Here is a 21,020-nt window from a genome sequence, read left to right as displayed (position 1 = left end):
AAAAAAAATGCTTATAATATATTGTTTTTAAAAGTAGACATGCACAACATGATTTGCCTTCACAAACCACATAATGTAATATGGAGGGCCAAATCTGGCCCCCGGGCCTCGCATTTGACACCGGTGATCTAGACTATGAATATAAAACAATCAAATGAAAAACAGTAGGCCTATTCCAAGTACAGTTTACCGTACCTTCTTGTGCTGTATTCTTAGCCTCTGTGCAAACTAGCGTGTTGTGTGCCAGTCATGACCTCAAAATGTCACAATTACAGTAAATATTGGTCTGAAAAGCATTTACGGGCCATAAATACAAAACAACAAAATGGAAAACAGCAAGTACTGAATAGCATGCCTTCTCATGCCGACAACACATTATTCAATCACGCTGTCCGTAACCTTTAAAATATTGTCAAAGTTGAACGCTGCCTGGTTTGTTTTTCTTCTTACGAGATGATGAAATGTGTGTTGCTTTTATGCATTATGTAACGTGACGTGAGGTTATGGCACGAGTTTGCTGACAGGATTTTGTGCGGAGAGGAGGAAGGTCAGCCGACTTTTTCACTCCCCCCTTCTTCCTTCCCACATCTGTTGCTGAGGAGATGGGAGTCTGACTTCAAGACGCGTTCCTACTTTCACAGCATGACGGGTTGCGTCCGTGCTCGCTGCTGATTGACGTTGAAAGACAAAACCTGGAGCGCACTCATGTTTACATTCTCATAAAAATCATACATAGGACGAGGCTTTCTTTTAAATTCCGAGGAATGTCCCGGCGCTGGTGCAGGCAGGTCCTGCTTGGCGTGGAAGTGGGTATTGTGGTGGTGGCGCTGGTGGTCGGCACTGCGGGGCAGAGCGACGACGGGAGAGAAGCCGGCTCGTCCTGCTACGGAGGATTCGACTTGTACTTTGTTTTGGACAAGTGAGTGCTTCAGTTTTTTACTTTTACTAATGCAGGAGAAAAGAGGATATTTGTATGCTTCTAGTTTGTGTTGCTGCTTTGACGTTCAACTAACTTCTAAGTGTCACATCCTACTTCATAGATGACAATTTGTATTATTGCAAGCCAGAATTTTTTTTGGCAATTTTCTGTTCTTCTCATTTCTAGTTCCTGATTGTAAAATGGCCACAAAATGTGGGCTGACACTGGTTTTAGCATCCTTAGTTTGAAGCAACATGCTTATTATCTGTTTGAGAAAGACAGTGTTTACGGTGTAAAGGCCTTGATAAGCCAATCCGACGTCGGAAGTCGGGAAGTGTCCGAGCATCGGTATGCGCTGTCTTGATTAATGAATAAAATCGCCATCGTAATGTTTTCGGCGGATTCATGTTGAATCAGCGTCGGACCGTCGTGACGTTTTATCACTCTGATTGGCTGATAGCTAGCGAATTATAGCGCATAGGGCAAGAACCGGAAGTGACTAATGCGAATAAATAGTAAGCTAAGCGATGAACAAGATGTAAGAATTGTTTACGTTTTTTTATATCCTGCCCCCGTAAAGAGCTTTCCGGTTGCTTTATTCTAACAATGGGGGATAGTGAGTTGCGCCGCCGATGGTATGGAGGGGTATTACTTCTCACAGATGCGCAGAAGTTACTTAATAGTCTGCATCAGTGTCTGTCTGTTTGTTCTGGTGTCACGTTTCCGGCCTGATGTTACGATGGCCAGTCGGTCACATTTGGCTGACGTCGGATTGGTGTGTAGATGACAGAGATGACAGGTATTCAGTTTCACTGACCATTAACCAATCAGCAAGTCACGATGAAGTTAAACAGATCCTAATCAATTCATGACAGCATCGCAGGATCTTCAGTTGACAGAGAGAGACCCTCATTGGAAGTCCTCATACAGATTAACATATCCTTAGTGAGGCCACCATTGTTGACCAATCAACTGACGTCAACATGTCTAACGTCACCTTCAAGCAAAGTACACGTGTACCAACAATCGGGCCACATTTGAGCTTCAATAGTGCAAATCCTCATGTGAGAGGTCAACACCCAAAAAACGGTTAAGATCTCATGATACTTTTACTCAAGCATAAAGGCCTCATCTTAAATAAAAGCCTTTATGTCAGTTCTCAACTTAGTACATAATCGTTGCTATTTGAGGACAAATAATCAGTCAATACCAGCGGCAGCAGTCTTCGAAAGCATGAACCAATGAGAATCAAAGATGCTCATTTTATCATAAAACGGACTGCAGGGATTTGTCAAACTGCGGCCACGCGTCACTCATGGCAGCTGCGGACTACGTCTTTGTCCCAGCGAACCCTTTCTCCGTGAGAGCCAGCTGTTCCAAAGAGCGTTTGGCTGCGCCGGCGCCAGGACTCACATCACAGGATGATAAATGAAAACAGAAGCGGAAAGCCGCTCGCAGAGGCTTCACTTGATTTACTCGCTTATTTTCTTCTTGAGTTTTTAGTTTCTGCAAATTTAGGATCGAAAACAGTGGGTCTCAAACTTCTTACAGTAAGTATGGTCTAAGAAAATACTTGGCCGACAAGTAACACCATCATGGCCAACTTTCAAATACAGTAAGACCAAATGTTAATTTAAAAAAAAACGAGAGCGGTTTTACTCTAAAAAGTACATAAGCTAAAATGCACTAGAATCTTTATGGGTGAACTTTTGCTTGACCTTTTCTAAACTTTTTAAAGCATCCCTCTAAACTGTTCAGTGTTGCAGTACTTTTTGCTTGCTGACAAACAATATTTCAAGTCCACTTCAAAGTATCAAGAACAATAGCTAGTAGCAGTTGTTGCCAAATAACATCTTTACAATAAATGTTGTTTATGTACTCATTTATCGCACACCATCTCTTTCATTCCTAATGGAGGCAATAACCCTGTTTATTAATTTAAAGAAATCCACACATCATGTCATATAGTTTTTGGCACTACATATAGCATGCACCCATAACCTTAGTGGAGAAAATTGTAATGTGGACCAGTGGGGGTTTTCTTGGGACCCCCAGTGGCCCATGGACCACATTTTGAAAAACTTTTAAAAGAAACCCCGACTGTAATGACAAATTTGCTCTATGTTATTCATTTGGTTGCTATGAGATTCATTAAAAAATATATATTTCCAGTTTAATACATTTTGTAGAAACTTTATTTGGACGTATGCCGCCATTGTGATTTACGTCGCAGCGCATTCTGTGCGTAGTGACGTAGAATGGCGGCTGTCTCTCGCCAAGCAATGTAAAACGCGTATGAAGAAAGCAAGGCACGCCTCGTCGTAGCAAACTTGTCATTACAGTCGGAGTTCCCTTTCAGCAAAATTATTTAATTATGTAAATGAACCTTCCATACGTAATGAAGCCGAAAATGTCTGTTTCATTTTCAGATCTGGCAGTGTGCAACATTACTGGAATGAAATCTACTACTTTGTGGACAACCTGGCTTACAAGTTTATCAGGTAAGCTGCACACTTTGTTCTGATCAACAAAGTGCAGGAGTCAACGTAAGGTGGTTAACTATCTCTCTTACTGTCAGTCCTCAGCTACGGATGTCCTTTATCGTCTTTTCGACGGCAGGCAAAATTCTCATGCCGCTGACAGAAGACAGGTGACACATTACTTGACTTAATTGTGTATTTTTATTTGGCTTCTGTGTTGTTTTATTTCCTAATTTCCATATGTTTGTTCTCTATCCAGAGAGCAAATACGAGCCGGGTTGGAGAAGCTCAGCATGGTCCAACCGGGTGGAGACACCTACATGCACCTTGGTTTGTCAAAGGTGAGTCATCTGTTTTTTTCAACAGGCAAAATAATCCTGAGGGCTTGAAATTTTAGATCCATTTAAATGCATTCCCTTTGACTTCTCTTTCAGGCCAGTGAGCAAATTTACTACGGCACAGGGGATGGTGAGTTTTGCATTTTCACACTTAACTCATTCACTGCCATTGACGGCTATAGAAGTCAAAAATTCATTTGAACTATTTCTAGTTTAACATTTTTCCCCACTTTTGTTAACAAAAGTATAAAAACCTAGATTTTTTTTTGTATTAAAACAGATATTAAATTTGTGATTAATCGCAAGTTAACAAGTGAAGTCATGCAATTAATTACGTTTAAAAATTGTAATCTCCCGACGCCCCTAATTTTTAATATTTTTTTCTTTAAAAAAAACATTATTAAAAATTTTAAAGATTTTTTTTAAGACAAGGTTATTAAAAATTAGGGGCTTCAGGTGATTAAAATTTGGAATCGTAATTAATCGCATGACTTCACTAGGTAACTCACGATTAATCACAAATTTGATATCTGTTCTAAATGTACAAAAAAAATTCTAGGTTTTCATACTCTTGTTAACAAAAATGGAAAAAAAATGTTAAACTAATAACAATAGTTAAAATGAATTTTTGACGTCTATAGCTGTCAATGGCAGTGAATGAGTTAATCAGGCACTTTTCCTGTTGAGTCTTTTGAGTCCATCCATTGCAACTTAGTTCACCTCATCCATATGGCAGAATCATCAGCAGGAGCCAAAACAAGCTGAAAACACAGCTGCCTGTTTTTGTCTTGCAGATAAATTACTGTATATAGCATACATGGGGGCTCCTTGGTTGATGAAGGCGTTCCGTTCCTACAGCGGCAACGTATCTCAAATTTATTTAGAAATCACATCGTAGTTTCACAAACCTGTGCTAGAAAACCTGCATTAAAGCTATCATTACATAAAATATATTGGCATGAAAATCACCCTAAGTAAAAAATTATCAAAAGAAAAATGGTAGCAACTGAGCCGCATGACTTACCGTAACACATTTGACTTTTATGATCTACAGTATGCATTGCTTGTTGTGCTAATTTCCAATTTCTTTCTGCCTTCAGGCTACCGGACAGCAAGTGTCATAATTGCTTTGACGGATGGTGAATTGAGGGAAAATCAATTTGACCTGGCTCAAAGAGAGGCATGTGACTTACATTATTAAAACCTCAGTTACACATCACTAGTTAATGCTTCATCTGCTGTCTGCGATTAGCAAAGCGTAGTATTTTTAAAACGTGAGTGACTCTTCACATGGCATTGACCAACAAAGCACACCGCATCCGGGTCGCCGTCCCAGCCGGCCATAGTACAAAGATTGGCCTGTGAGAGGCAGTACCGTGCCACATGGAATTCAGACTCAAGAAGTACAACAAAGAAGAAGTAATAGAAGAAGCTAAGCTAACAGTTAGCATATGGTAACTACATTGCGATTGCAGACTCCTTATAATTTTATTGGCGCAAATTAATTATGAGAAACATCTTATAGTACTTAAAGTGTATAAGGCGCCATTATCAGGATCACCTCTCACACACAACTGAAACGCTCTCACAAGCACTCCTGCAATGCTGTCTTACACATAAATTAAATCTCTCACATACTACTGAAATCACTTTTGCTTTTAAAGAGTACACTACAAAAACACTTTTTTTTTCCACTCACTACTGATTTTCCCCCCACTCACATACACTAATGAAATACTTTCAAATTCAATGATCTTACACACACCACTGAAACTTTTCATGCTTACACACTGCTGAAACACTCCGACACTACTGATTTTTTTTTGTTCTCATACACTTTTTAAATGTTTTCACACACAACTGAAAATCTCTTACACATTCTATTGATACTCTAACTCACACTCCTGAAACACTCTCAAACACTATTGAAATTCTAACACAATAATGCAATTCCTTTCACTCCCTATCGCATACATCTCACACGCACAACTGAAACCCTCTCACGCATAGCTCAAATACTGTGAAAACACACGACTGAAATGCTCAAACACTACTGAAATGTTTGTCACTCGCTGCCTACTGAAATAGTCTCACACGCAGTTGAAACTCAGACACCACTGAAAATGTATAAAACACCGTTTCAGTATACTTTAAGAATTTACTTCAGTATAATCAAACGTGTGAGAGCATATCCCTTGTATAAGTGTATGCGTACCCCGCTACTGACTTGTGATCACGTCTGTTTAGCAATGTCACAACAGGTGCGTTGTTGCACTAAACACTACAGCTGCACTATTACTGACGTGACCTCTGAGGGTCTCACCCTTTTCTTCTTGTTTATTGCCTTTAAACTCAGGCTAGTAGAGCGCGCCAGTTGGGTGCCACCGTTTACTGCGTGGGAGTGAAAGACTTCAATGAAACCCAGGTGAGCGAATCAGACCATATGAAGTGTGAAAAAGGAGTGTCACACAAAGAAGATAATAATAATCCCCCCCCCCCCGCAGCTGTCAACCATTGCCGACAGTGAGGACCACGTCTTCCCTGTGACCGACGGTTTTCACACGCTGCATGTGGTCATTGACTCGGTAAAAGTCATGTCCGACACTCTCTCATACAGGCAGACATACGAGGTACTCTTGGTCTTACTGTGTTACTTGATTTGTGTTTACGTTGCCGTAGATCCTGAAGCGGTCATGCATTGAGATTCTGGCCGTCGAGCCTTCTAGCATCTGTGCAGGAGGTAACACTCCAGTTATTTTTATGATTTCATGATTGACCAATAATATTGTTCCCGTCGTCTGGATATTCCACAAAAGGTCATTTTCATTGAAAATCTGCCTGTTGCACGTTGAGAATGAACAAATAACATAACCCCTTTGGACTGGGTGACTACACTTGTATGTACACTAGCAAGTAAATGACGTCAATGCTACTTCAGAATCTTTCCAGGTGGTAATCAGAGGAAATGGCTTCTTTCATGCCCGCGATGTTCAGAAAGTCCTCTGCAGCTTCCGCATCAACGAGACGGAGACTTTTAGTAAGTTATCCACTCCAAAAGCTCTTATTGGCATCTGGGGTGTGTCTAATATTTAGATCACCTTCTAGCTTCAGAAGCATTTAATGAGCCTCAGTGCAAGCGGGTTCAGATTATACATAAAAGCACAAAATGGTTTGGCTTGGAGGAGCTAAAATTTCCAGCGTTAAAAAAAAAACAACTTGTGAATTAAGACGCCTCTAAGCAGGTCTTATTATATAAATCCCCGCCATGCTGAGCCAAACCAAGCCAAGTTCTCCGCATAGTTGTCGGGTAAAGTGGCTGGTTTAAAAAAAAAGAAGAAAAAAAAAGCAGATAGATTTCCCAGGAGTTTGGCGAGACACTTTCCAGTTTCACACTCCTTTATTCTTATACAGACATGAGTGTGAATCAACTTAACTGAAAATAAAATAACTGAAAACATTGTTTTATGGGAGTGTTGCATGCCGCTGTTGTGGTTGTAAACAAAGGGAACAAGGAGGATCAAACAGTGACGTACATATTACACACACCCAGTAAGTGAGGGTAATGGATAAACAATAGTGTGTCAGCAGCAAAATAAGTCGAGCAAAGACTGTCCTTGACAGTGGGATGCTAAAATTCCCAAAGCTATTAATAGAATTAAATCAATAAAATCAGTTTTGAAATACCATTCAGCAGTCAGAAATTGAAGCCACTCTGATGTTTTGGCCCGCAATGATTCCAATCCCCGTCCCTCCCCCCAAAAAGACCACATCAGCACCTCCTCACTCTGCTTAGGATCAGCTGGTATAGCGCTCAAGCCTTCTCAGATGTCCGAGGAGGGAGAATGTGGCGTCTTTGCGCACACATTTGACACTCGCCTTCTTGGCCAGTGTAAATAAACCGCAGCCGTGCTCATTGGCCTCTTTTCTCACTTTCAAGTGCGGAAGTGCAGGAATTTAGTTCCAAATAAAAAGTGCTGAGACTTGAAACTTGCGACGGCTTCATGATTTTAGAAGAGTCGCTTCAACGTTTGTAAAGTTGGGATGATTTTGCAATTTGGGGGGTGAGAGGTCAAATTCAAGCAAAATTCTGCTTTACAGCAAAAGGAGGTTAATTAAGATGGAAAAAATATATGTCAACATGTTTTACTTTATCAGTCCATTTTCTATACATTTGTCCTTATTAGAGTTATGGGTGAGCATGCCCATCATTGGCTGCAGGTGATCACATGACATTGCTTGGCCTATTTGGCCAATTTCTTCAATTAACCTAATGCATTAAGTTGGGGTACACAAAGAGAATCTGTGCCAGCACAAGGACAAGGACAACATGAAACTCCCCTCAGTAGAGTCTGAATTGAGTCTCGAACCCGCAACCTCTTGATGTGTTAACAACTAGTCAGATCTGCATGCTGTATTAACACACACTGCACTTACCATTGCACAGTGAAAAGACCTTTGGTGGTGAGGGACACCTACCTGCTGTGCCCAGCTCCTGTTTTGGAAAAAGAAGGAATGTAAGTGAAATGTACTAAATCCAAGTTAAAGGCACCATGAGTAAGCTACAGGAATGCTTGTTATACCATCAAAGTTGTTGTAAAATGTCATGAATCTTATTGACGTGCTCGCTTTTCTCTACAGGGCCGCCACGCTCCACGTCAGCATGAACAACGGTTTGAGTTTCATATCCAGCTCCGTCACAATTACCGCCGTCACTTGTGTGAGTATGTTAAGAAACGGAAGTCTGATGCCAAGTTTTAGGATGCAAATGCCCTGCTGTGCATTGACACCAACATAACTAACTTAATTCCCACCCCCGACAATGAAAAAAAAAATGTTATTTTTCTGGCTCATCTTAGCTGTCACCGCGTGAGGCCAATTTGAATGAAAATATATTTTCATCATCATCAGCAGACACAAAGTCAAATTCTTTGTATCCGTTTCTGCTATCAATTACACACATGACTTTTTTGAAAAGATCAGCATTCTCCAGTTTTGCCGGAGGGTTTGGTCTGTGTCCAGAAAATTCCTTTGATAGCTACCTTCCATGGACATAAGGGCATAAAGCATTGTTGCCACAGTTACCTTGAAAAAGTAATTTAGTTACTGATTACTTGTTTTAAAAAATAAGATAGTTATTTTACTGATGAATTGCTTTTAAAAGTAACGTAGTTACTTTACTTATTATTAAAAAGTAACTACCGGTAAGTTACTTTACTGGTTATTTGTTTGAAAAAGTAACAAAGATTACAAGTTACTTTAATAGTTACATTTAGCGAACTTAACATAATATGACACCCAGTTTTGAAAAAAAGTTTGTTTTCATTTAAAAATAAAATAAAGGCAGCAACCTTTTTTACTTATAATTATTTTAATAATAATAAACAGTCTTTTCAGGATTGCACTTAAATTCGCTACATGTTTTTAATTACATTTTTTTTTAAAGTCTTTCAATTCACTTAAAAATATATTTTTTTTTGTAAAAAAAAGGCAGTCTTATATACTTGACATAATTATTAATTTCATGGCAAAACTAAAACATTTATAATGTACTATACACTGTTTATAAACATAGCGATTTAATTTGGGGACCTCCTGCAGTTGCACAATCTGGTATGCCCTGAGATAGGTTTTTTTTGTATTTGTTTTTGGACATGGTGCACTCTAAAAACAGGTGGGTCAAAAGTAACCCAATTATGGATCAAAAATTGACCGATACACTTTATGGGTCAATTTGACCCAACTTTCTGGGTTGTCTTATACAAAATGACAAATTTTTTGGACTCAACTAAAGGATCTGACCAATATTTATGAGTTGTTTTATGCTGACAGACCCATTTCTTGACTCAAAGACCCCCTTTTCTTACTAGATCTCAAAATTAGATTTGGCAGACATCTTTTGATGAATTTCAGTTATTATTCTGCTACTGTAAACGTATAGGATCGTATGCCGAGAAACGTTTCTTGGGAGGAGCAATATGGCGGCCTCGCGATTTCCAAAGTCTTGGCCCATTGGCTATCCAGTCATATATTCAGATCAGTGGTATTGTTTAAATCCGGTCAGTTCTTGCTCACTACTGCCTCCCGCAGGCGGAAAACTGCACTAAGCACATTTTACAAACTATGAAAGGATTTGAAGAGTAAGCTTAGTCTGATTACTTGTTTGGAAAAAGTAGAATGTGCTTATTTTAGAGTAACATACTATTGACATAACTGGAATTGAAGCGATGAACATTATGAATCTAATGTTAAATTGCCTGCTGAGAAAAAGCAGTAGACTACTTTTAATGCAGCTGGGTATCACGGGAAGGAATATGACTGTCAAGACAGCTCACTAAAATGACTGTAAATACTAGAAGACTTGTAAATGTAGACATAAACATCATATTGATGTATTTCATGATGCAAATGCATTTTTCTGAACAGTCTGATGGCACCTTTGTGGCCATCGCTCTCCTCATCCTGCTGCTCCTGCTCATCATTCTTCTGCTGTGGTGGTTCTGGCCTCTCTGCTGCACTGTGGTGAGATCATGTTTTTACATTCACTGACCACATGCTGAGATACACCTGCGCAATCCAGCAGGTGCAGCGTTTGCCAACCTTGATCGAGCCAAGGCACATATTTTACATTTCAAGATTTAAAGCAAACAAATGGTCCAACTTGCGCATTCAATTGGGTTGTGTTGCTGCCGTGAGAATGCAACACTGTTGTTGTAAACTGAGGACCCGCTATAATTTTATAGTATGCAACAACATTACATTATTGGACTGTGATGTCCATTTTTATTACATAACCCCCATTTCTGATTGACACCCAGGTCATTCATGAGCCACCTCCACCACCGACAGAAGAAGACTTCTCTGTAAGTGATTTAAAAATAAAATGTATCGTTTCCTCCTGTATTCACAAAATACACCCTGTTAGAGTATAATTGCACACCTACATAAGACTGAATACATCACATTTGTACATTATTCAATAAGAAGTTGGCGGAAAAAAAATACAACATAATATGCGCTACTTATGATTTAGAAAATGAGAAAAAATATTCTAATTTTGAGGCTGTATTGATGGAAATGATTACATTTTAACTTGCTATGCTGCTACGCTATAACTGTACAACCGTAGAGCTCATGTGAAAGTTTCCATGTGGTCTAGGATGACGAGGACGACGATTTTCACAAGAAGAGATGGCCCACCGTGGATGCCTCATACTACGGAGGCAGAGGAGCTGGAGGCATTAAAAGGATGGAGGTACATGAAACGGCCACAAGGCCTTGTTAAGGATACAATTGTAAAACTCAGCACTCATTGTGTCAATACTTAGGAACGAGCTACAGTAAACGTGTCCAAAACCCCCCCGATTCAAACCATTCCAACTTGAAAAGAATTCCACATTTTCTCTGACAAAATTCCTAAACATAATGTAGACTGATACAAAACATTCCAATGTCAAAATGTATGGAGCCAAGATGCTGACAATAAAAAATTGTCATGGTGGAAAAAGCTGCATTGACATTGAAACGAGCATTGGCATTGTAAAAGATTGTATTGAAAAATTCAGACATAAAAAAACCACTATTTTATTTAAGCATTTTTTTTGTATGATGATGTATTTTTTAATGCCAATTTGCTGATTGTCACAGGTTTTCAGTTTCAACTTATTGGCAGTGGTTTAACGTGGGGGGCGGGGCTTTGAGCGCGCAAACGCCTTCCAGCTTTTCAGGAGAGGAGAGAGGATAGCGCGCCCTCTGTTGGCTAAAGGCAATACTCATGGATACAAGTTCACCAGGAACCCCTAAACCACCTGTAAGCCACAAGGTTATACGTGGTTATATATGTTACTTGTGGTGTTAAAACAACCATGTTTGAAATTACTTTATGCATCATGCCATGCTAATTTAGCTAACGTGCTAACTGGTTTACTACAGAAACATTACAAGATTTACAAGAAGGTGTTTTCGCGCTCAAAGCCCCGCCCCCAACCACGCCCCCACGTTAAAACACTGCCAATAAGGTGAAACTGAAAACCTGTGACACTCGAAAAAAAAAGTGTAAACAAAATTTGCAGAGTGGCATTGAAAAAGACAATACAAAAAAAATATGCTTAAAGAAAATTGTGGGGTTTTTAAAGTCAGAATTTTTTTTTTTCAATACAAACTTTTACAATGCCAATACTTGTTTCAATGTCAATGCAGCTTTTTCCACAATGACATTGTTATTTTTCAAAATCAAATCTTATTGTCAGCGTTGTGGCTCCCTAAAAATGTTCCACTTCTTCAGAATATATTGGGACATATTTTTCACAAGTTTTTTTCCCCACATTTTCCTTGGAATAATTCCTCAAATTAATGGAAACATTTGTTCAACTCATTCATGACATTTGCTCTTTCCATACGCTTCAATACTTTATTGCTGTTCTCACTGTATTATAATTCCACATTTTTAAATGTTCCAAGCTTCACATTCCAACATTGAATTAAGTCTGCAGCATTTCAGATCCGTGTCAGATCCTCAGCATTCACACGCAGTTTCTAGTGAAATTGCTTTCTAGTTAGATCCCAACGTTTTCGTCATTTGTTTTAAGCACAACAGCACACAATCAACCTCACTCGTGAGTTCATCCAAATGTGCATTGGTTCCAAAAGATTTCACAGAAAGGCATGCATATTGTCAGAGGCGCAAGAATGTCACAACAACATTGCCAGAACATGACTAAACATCCAATCAGATTGCTCTGATGTCATCCCTATTCTGCTCACAGCCACTAGGTGGCAGATTTACTTTACGAGATATGAATGGTTTATTGCTATGGACAAGCATCACTCTTAAATTAATTTCTGTCCTTGGCATTTTTGCTGAGCCAAAGCATCTGTCAGCATTTACCTACTCGTTCCTATTTAAAAGTCAGATGAAACGCATACCCGGACGAGATGCAGTCGAACCCGATGTGTTACTGCGCTTTATAACAACTGACAGCATTGCTTTCACTTAATTGCTGAGTGCTTGAACCGCACAAATGAACGTGGCCAAGAGGTTAAGAGGGTTCGCGTTTCACATCTGTCGTCCATGATGAAAGTCAAGGAGATAGCAGCAAAAGCACGCCGCGGGGCGAAGTCTCGGGAGTCTGCTCTCCTGGAAGCTCGCAAACGGAGCCATGGAAACTATGCACGTCTTTGTTTGAAAGCTTCTCTGCTCGCTTGAAGCTTTCACGAGTTGTCAGTGGCAGCTGTGCAGGACTACATTTGCGTAATGGACTGTTAAAGTCACTTTGACATGACCGCTTTCACCTTCAATTTGCTGGATCTTTTTTGTTAAAATGGGAATTGGAGGTTGGGCTGAATGATTTTGAGCATTTTTTTCCCCTCAATATTGCAAAAAAATAAAATAAAATAATTCAAGGCACTTTTCCAATGTGTTTTAAACAAACACAAGCAATAACTTAATTGGTATTACAATCAACAATATCTGATTCATATACATAAATGTGCAGTCTTTTATGCGTTTACGACGACAGCTTAAAAAAAAAATTTCTACCTCCAAAATAGAAACAATTCAGGAGACTACTGTTTATTCAATCATTAACAGTGCACCAACACAAATCTATACTATTGGTCATAGATTTGTGAAAAAATATTAAATATCCCAAATTGTGACATAGGAGGTTCCCACCCAATGCAGTTTTGGATCGACGGCAGCAATATGTATAAAAAAAAAAATCTATATACATTAACTGACCAACTGAAATAAAGCAGTTTTTTTCTCCTTACAAATTGTAGTCTTTGCAGTTGGAAAAGTGCATTCTATTACATTGCAATGCCAATTTGAATTTGATTAATTGTTCAGCACTAGTAGTAAGCTACATTTTTATTCAAACTTTAATTCTTATTCTCTTGTTGAACCTACAAAGTGGACTATACATTTGTGCATTTAAAACTTTAGTGGCTGCAAAGTTCAATGAACATCTCAAGTATTAACGCCACAAATGTTTTGATTTTTCTTTAGCTTTTTTGTGATGCTACCACAGATGAGTGAATCCTGTATAAACCAGGGCTGGGTTTAATTCATTTTTATTTATTTGTATCAAATAGTGAATCAGTTTTCCTTTTTGAGCCTGATATTAATTCATAAAACCATAAATCGATTATTTCAATTTCTTTTTCCCATAAATTCATAAGAAAATAGAATTTTAAAGGCCAAAAATGTTTTAGTATCTTACTGTTGTTGTTTTTTTTTACTCTTTTTTTTTTATTTATTTACTGTTCACATCCAATTTAAACGTTTTTTCTTACATTTATGAAAGGCCTGATTTAGTGCACTTTAAGACAATTCAGAATCTTATTAATTTATACTTATTGAATTAGAATTACGAAATTCTGATGTCAATGTTTGTGTAATTATAAAACGTGTTACTTTCATTAATTAACTAAATTTGGGGAGTTTTTATCATGTCCTTAATATTTAAGACGCATTGATGTTCCATAATTAATCAATATCGGATTGAAGTGAAGTGAATCGAATAAGAAAAAAAATAATCAAAATTGAATCGAACTGAACTCGTGAAATCAAATCGATTGAGGAAATTAGAAGTGATACCCAGCACTAGTATAATTAGCATTAGCAGTACAATTGATTAAATACTAGTTACTCGCACATATTAATTTGCAAGCATATGTTATTGTAAATACACTTAATAATTCTAGTCTCAAATATAAAGTGACTAGGACAGTTTAGGACTCTTAAGATATTAATTTGCCTGTACACTTTACAGTTAATAATGATTTTATGATGTTTTAACATAGAACAAACCAATTCACTTTGCATTATTTGCTAAGGGAAAATGGATTGTGAACTTACACCAGCGTCAGTGAATGGATGACGTTCCACTGTACAATAACTCCCATAGAGCCCACATTTGGATTTTTTTTTCTTCTCAGGTCCGCTGGGGCGATAAGGGCTCCACCGAGGAGGGAGCAAAGCTGGAAAAGGCCAAGAACGCTCGTGTCGTGATGCCCGAAGAGGAACCCGAGCCACCGCCATCGCGGCCGCGTTACCACATGAAAAGACCCGTCCACCGTCACAAGTGGTATTCTCCCATCAAGGTGCTCTTGCTATGTCAAGTTACTACAATATCTAATAAGCGCAATGTCATTTGCCTAGTAGATGAACGTAATCAAACCAAAATATGAGAAGCAGCTCTTAGTGTGATGAACTTTTCGTGCCTGATCTCATTGTGCACATGTACCTAATCAACTGTCCCAAGGGTACAAGTTCATGTTCAGACCGCCAAGCCCTTCACTGGTGGAGTCGTTATTGCGTCCCACCCTAAAGCACACAAGAAGCCTGCGCCTAGAACTGCTCTGCATAACAAAAACAAACTATATAATTATTATTAATTTTATTTCTGTTAGTAACTGAAAGAATTGGGATGCCTTCTAATCTATGCCAAATGTTTCAGAATTTCCAGGAAATAGTTAAATGCAGTGTTCTTTTTAACTTATCAGTCTGCTGTAATAAGAAGCAGACGTGAACTGAGCTCACTGCTGAGTTATGGAATCTTTTTCAGCAGGTGTCATTATACATAACAAAAAATAGCATTTCTTGTGTCTCTCTACCAGTCACAATTTGCCATGTGGGACATCTGGAATGAAAAAAGGGGGCGGGGGGGGGGGCAGTCAGACTCAAAGTTTTGTCATAACAGTAGCTAACAGAGTGATTTTGATTTAATGGGCTTGTTTTCAATGCACTCCTCAAGACACTTTATTGCAATGTGTGTCATCTTTGGACAGGGCAAACTGGATGCTCTGTGGGTTTTCCTAAGAAGAGGATATGACCGAGTGTCTGTCATGCGACCTCATCCCGGAGACAAGGTGAGGCAAACATCTAAAGTATCGCTGATTTCCTCTTAAGTTGTACAGTTAGTTTAGCTAAAATTTGAAAGAAAAATGCATCTCCAAAGTGGCACTAAAATTCCGTCTGAACTGCTGTTGACGTGACTTGAGGAGCTTCATGTAGTGCTTTGGCATTTCTGGATTCCAGAGTTAATTATGGGGGACGTTAATTACTCACAGATTTTGGGGGAATACTCCATTGGCAATAAATTGCTCTCTAAAAACAGTTGGGTCAAAAGTAACCGAATTATACATCTAAAATGGGCCGATCCTCTACTTGGGTCAATTTGACCCAACTTTGAGTCAAGAAATTGGTCTTTTAGTGTCAAACAACTCATAAATATTGGTCAGATCCTTTACTTGAGTCAAAAGAATTGGGTCATTTTGTATAAAACAACTCAGAACCCAGAAAGTTGGGTTGCTTTTTATATTGCTTTCCAATTTTGTGACCCAAGTAAAGGATCTGACCAATATTTATGAGTTGTTTTAAACACTAAAAGACCAATTTCTTGACTCAAAGTTGGGTCAAATTGACCCAAGTAGAGGATCGGCCCATTTTTGTTTTTAGAGTGTGGAATTGGGCACTTGGACATGTAATTTCAATCCAGCCTCAGACTACAGGGCCAACATGTAGGGCATCACTTCTTAAAGGTCGGGAGTTCTTTTAAAATTTTTGTTAAATTTTTACAGGAGCGTATCACATTCTCTTGAAAAAGAGTATTTTTTTGTTTTTGGGGAATTTTTTTCCCCCTGTTTTTTATTGTGTTTCTTGTTTTTCTTATTTTCCGTCATGGGAAACAAATCTGAAAAACAGGACATAAAATATAAACAGAAGAAAAAAAATCGGGAAAACAGAAAAACTATTCTGGAAAACAGGAAAAAAAAATTGGGAAAAACTGAAATAAATTATTGTGGATAAAGAGAAAAATATCAGAAAACGAGGAGGAAAAATCGGAAAAAGAGAAAAGAAAACTATTCAGGGGAAATGTTCAGAAAAGGTGGGGGGGGGAGACTATACCAAAAAACAGAAACAAGAAAACAGAAAAACTATTCTGGAAAACAGAGGGGAAAAATTGCGGAAAACAGAAAAAAATTAGTGTGGATAAAGAGACAAAAAAAATCTGAAAATGAGGGAGAAAAAAATCTGAAAAAGAGAAAAGAAAAATATTCAGAGAAACCGAAAAAAATATTCAGGAAAAACAGGGGGGATACATTCAAAAACAGAAAACAAAATATTCTAAGTTTCCAACAACAACAACAACAACAACAACAAAATCTAACTAACCAACAAACAAACAAAAAACAAACTACGGCTGGGCAACACATATGGAAAAATATCGATATTGTGATATTGCCCCATGCAATATTCATATCACAAAGACATGCAATAATTTCCGTATGGAACTTTTTGCTTTTACCTGAATTTGACCAGTCAGACACAAACTTAAATGTGCCTCACAATCCAATAGTTGAACATCATCTAGAGTAATTACAATTAATGAACTAAGAACACATTGAACTTGCTCATTTGGCCACATAAAAAAAAGTTATTCTTTCATTTGATAATAAAAATGTTATTTCTTTATGTACATGTTAAATATCGCAATAATATTGATATTGTGATATTCAACAACCCCCCCCCCCCCCCTAAAAGTGAATGCATAACAAAACACAAGCGCATTGTGTGCTGGATCTCCTTTGCCATAAGGGAAAAAAAACTCTTTGTACATGTTAATAAACAGTGCTTTAGTTATTTTTTAAGAATATTACTTTTTAAAACACTTGTACGGCAATAAGTATTGAAAGTGTTTTCTTGCCCCTAAATCACATTTCTTTTCATTTGCCTATGGGAGAATTTGCTTTAAAGTCCAAACAAATCCATCAGCAGACTGTGACTCTTGGAAGACATCTGACAGCATGTTACCATTAATCAGTTAACAGCCAATTAATACAGAGAATGTTATTTAACAAGGCCAGAGGTAAAAAACAAAACAAAAAAAAACAATAGCATAATGATTTTCCCCAGGAGTACTTTGGGTCTGTAGAAGTCATTAAACAAGTAGCTCCCAGCCAGCGTCAGCCTGGCGGAGCTGGCAGGAATGTTCTCTTCTTCCGTGACACTCACTCACTCACGAAGGCATTTTACGCGACTTTCCAAGCTGCCAGTGGCTTCGCTGGCGTGCTTGGAACAAGTCAAGCAGCAGCTGCTTCTTGTCTGCTTATACTGTGAACACCCCGTTTATCGCGGCGGATACGTTCCAGACCCCCCCGCTACGGATGAAAGTCGGCAATATAGCAAGACCACATAAATAACATACTTATTTATAGTTTCGCCCTGCCCAAGTACTTAAAACTTTACAGATACATTTATTGTTTGTGTTTGTTAAAAAAAAGGCATGTAAAATGGAGCTTGAAAAAAAAAAATCACATTAATGATTATGATTCTAGGGCAAGTGCATCAACTTCACACGGAACAAATCCTACCCCGCCCTCGCCATCTACAAGCACCCCTCCACGCATATCTACACGCTGCCCTACAGCCCTCAACGCCGCCCCTCGGCCGACGAATTGGACTTGCCCCCCTCGCCCACCGCCACGCTGCCCCCCCTGCCCCACTCGCCTCCGCCGCCCTCCTACACGCCCCCTCCCTGCAGAACTCTGCCCTCCGTCTCCGCGCCACCTTCGCCCACCGCCTCCCTGCCGCCGCCGCCTCAGGGTTCGCCGCCCTGTAGAGCCCCGCCTCCATCCCGCCCACCGCCACGCCCCGGCCACGAGGACTACTGACGCACCCCGAGTCTGATGGAAACGTGAGCACGCTCCCCCCATCGTCTGAACAGGGAAAACATTTGTACTTTTTTATATTACAGGGGCTGATGTGCAATTAATTGTTTTTATTGATATTAGATGAGACCAGGTACATGGCAATGTACTTATTATAGCTTATGCTTGTTCATAGCCTTTTCTTTCATCATTAGCTTAGCATTGCTGTCTAGTGAAAAGCATAATAGAATGAGCCAACACAATTTTTTCCACAATACTGGTTGATTTGGATTTTTTTTGAAAACAACAAAATTGTGGGTTTCAAAACAGTTTTCAGAGCAACTGATAACTAGAAGTGGGCTAGTGCAAGAACTCATATGTTTTCCTGCATGTCATTCAATCATCAAAATAATATGCTGGCTTACTCACAACAGCCACTTGTCCATTTAGCCATCATACACGTTCAATACAGCAATGTTTTTGGAGGAAAAACATTTACTAATTCGGAATTCCTCATGGTCTTTAAATGAATTGTTAACGCTGAGGAGAAAAATAATCCACTAATTATGTACTTTTTGATAACGAGTTAATAGCGACCATGACACGCTCTTCTTCACAATATGACAGCCTCGCAGTAACGCGGTTGGAGCCTCGGCGCTGGTGACCGATTCTGCCACCCAGTGGTTAACACTGGTATTTCATCTTTAAATGGCTCAGCAACAGTAAACATTTTTATTTTCAAAGATTTGGAACTTAAATGAACTTAAACGACCGCGCTGAGGGCAAAAATGGACCGACCCAAGGAAAAAAATAAAAATTGGAAACCTTGATTGAGAACAGGCATTTTCTTGATTCCCTTCTGCACTTAAAAACAACAAAGGAGTTAGTCCACTCTAATTCTAAGTGACTCAAATAATAAAGACACAGCTACTATGAGAGTGTCTCGTGAAAGGGAATAATCATTCTGTTTATGCCAGTTTGAATGCTTAGAAATGTGTGACATAATGATCAGTTAATACTCCAGTTTTTTTGTTTGTTTAGGGGAGCTCTCAGGTGTAAATATGTCAAATGGATCCCCTAATACAGTAATAATATTTGATGTGCCAATATTTTTCCCCTTGGGGGTTATTGTGGAAACTACAACAACAAAAAATAAAAGGTGTAAATGACTAATAATTATTGGAGCACTTATGAACCAGAGGCGGGACATAAATCTCCCAAGCTGTCATTAGCAGCATAAAAAAAAGGAAGAAATCATTTGCACAGTGTAAGTTTGACGTCACAAGATTTTTGCGGTTTGTCGGTCTGGAAAAATCACAGTGAGGTTCAGTTCATTGCAGCGTCTGGAAGTAGTGATAGATGACTTCAGAAATAGTCGTTTGTCTAGCTGCTTGCTCCCATCTATCTCAAAATGTTGATGGACGACTTTGTTTTTCTGTTTATGTGCATGGTTCATTGAAATGAAGGTGAAACAAATCCAAGTTTTGAATCTGTTTTGCAAAGTCGGGCTGCAGTTAAAAAAAAATATATTCTGTTGCTTTGTGAAGTCAGGAATCTGAAGTTGCGGTGATCAACAAGCTAATATGACAGTTGCCAAAATAATGAAGAGGTGGATTACAAAATAAACTACATTTATTAGCTTTGGGTACCAAATGGGAGCAGTTATTTCCGACTTAGAAAAGATGTGACATAACGACCAGTAGTCTGAATTCCACGAAGATGTCAGGAAAAATTCTTTGTTTTTTTGGGTCAGTGTGAAAATGTTAACACTCTGCCTTTAAACTTCACTGCAAACATCAGCTTTACAGATGCCACGTTTCATGAGGGGATGCATGTATCTCCTGTATTCAACACAGGAAGAACAATTAAAAACACACGGCATTAGCCCACTCTTGTTCTATGCAATCCAAACCCTAATCAATAAATATCTCCAAAAACAAATATAATCAAAAATTGCACATTATTTAAAACCAATAACATTCTCCCCATATAATGGAGCATTTTTTTCCCCGAAAGTTGATGAGAACTGCAACCTATAGTTGCTGTAAATACTCCCGGGACCGAACCTATGAAGTAATCACAAAGGTGGAGTGGATAACAGTAAATCCTAAAACTCTACTTGTCTTTTCCATATGTTTTTTTATTCGTTGGAAAGTCCGGTGCACTCTTAGCTCATGTGAGGCGTGTCTCGGGGAAAATGCAGGAAACGGACAATAAAAGTGAAGTACAGTAACAATGCCATGGAGATGTGAAAATATACTGTAGCAAACGACGTTTCCCAGCACTAAAAATATTGTTAACGATGATGGGAAAATGATTAATGACAAAATGGCCAAAATGGGAAGGTAAAAAATAAAATCGTTCCCATGTAGATTTTTAGGCTTTTAGTTACTGTATTTTATGTTTGTTACTATCAAAAATTTTCCTCTTTGGCTTTTACAAAAAATTCTGTGGGAAATTTAGCTTGGTTGGGGAATGTTAAATACTGTATTACTATTTCCGCTAATAGTAGCCTCTGCTCTAATAGATACCGCGCCTCAATTAATATACAAAATTTAGGGATGGAGCTCGGACGAAAATAACTATCATAATACAAAATATTGTACTGACAGTGTATTGGCCCCTAAATGTGAT

The 21,020-nt window shown here is 38.7% G+C and overlaps 1 protein-coding gene across 2 annotated transcripts; it reads left to right on the top strand.

Moving 5' to 3' along the window:
• Positions 1-585: 585 nt before the first annotated feature.
• Positions 586-20,229, top strand: antxr1b (ANTXR cell adhesion molecule 1b). Of its 2 annotated transcripts, XM_086096454.1 has the most exons (18): positions 586-919; positions 3,349-3,420; positions 3,498-3,569; positions 3,659-3,740; positions 3,834-3,867; positions 4,838-4,917; positions 6,094-6,162; positions 6,242-6,322; positions 6,417-6,477; positions 6,676-6,774; positions 8,182-8,251; positions 8,376-8,454; positions 10,161-10,256; positions 10,553-10,597; positions 10,894-10,989; positions 14,673-14,837; positions 15,525-15,605; positions 18,075-20,228. In XM_086096454.1, the coding sequence occupies exons 1-18, from the start codon at positions 765-767 to the stop codon at positions 18,408-18,410; spliced, it is 1,773 nt and encodes a 590-aa protein (XP_085952580.1). In that variant the 5' UTR covers positions 586-764; the 3' UTR covers positions 18,411-20,228. The 2 variants fall into 2 exon arrangements, with proteins under 2 accessions (XP_085952580.1, XP_085952581.1); XM_086096455.1 differs by lacking the exons at positions 10,161-10,256; positions 10,553-10,597 and having other exon boundaries at positions 18,075-20,229.
• Positions 20,230-21,020: the final 791 nt, after the last annotated feature.

Source organism: Leptonotus elevatus, chromosome 15 (genome assembly GCF_054856555.1).
Source record: "Leptonotus elevatus isolate MCC_2025b chromosome 15, RoL_Lele_1.0, whole genome shotgun sequence".
NCBI classification, from domain to species: Eukaryota; Metazoa; Chordata; class Actinopteri; order Syngnathiformes; family Syngnathidae; genus Leptonotus; species Leptonotus elevatus.
The sequence above is the reverse complement of the archived record's forward strand: the minus strand, read 5'-3'. Positions and strand labels throughout refer to the sequence as shown.

What these genes read in the sequence shown, in the direction of transcription:
- antxr1b (XM_086096454.1), top strand. Translation starts at nt 765, where the DNA reads ATGTCCCGGCGCTGGTGCAGGCAGGTCCTGCTTGGCGTGGAAGTGGGT. An exon ending in TTGACCTGGCTCAAAGAGAG is followed by an intron (nt 4,918 to 6,093) that starts GCATGTGACTTA and finishes CTTTAAACTCAG; the next exon opens with GCTAGTAGAGCGCGCCAGTT. An exon ending in TTCTAGCATCTGTGCAGGAG is followed by an intron (nt 6,478 to 6,675) that starts GTAACACTCCAG and finishes ATGCTACTTCAG; the next exon opens with AATCTTTCCAGGTGGTAATC.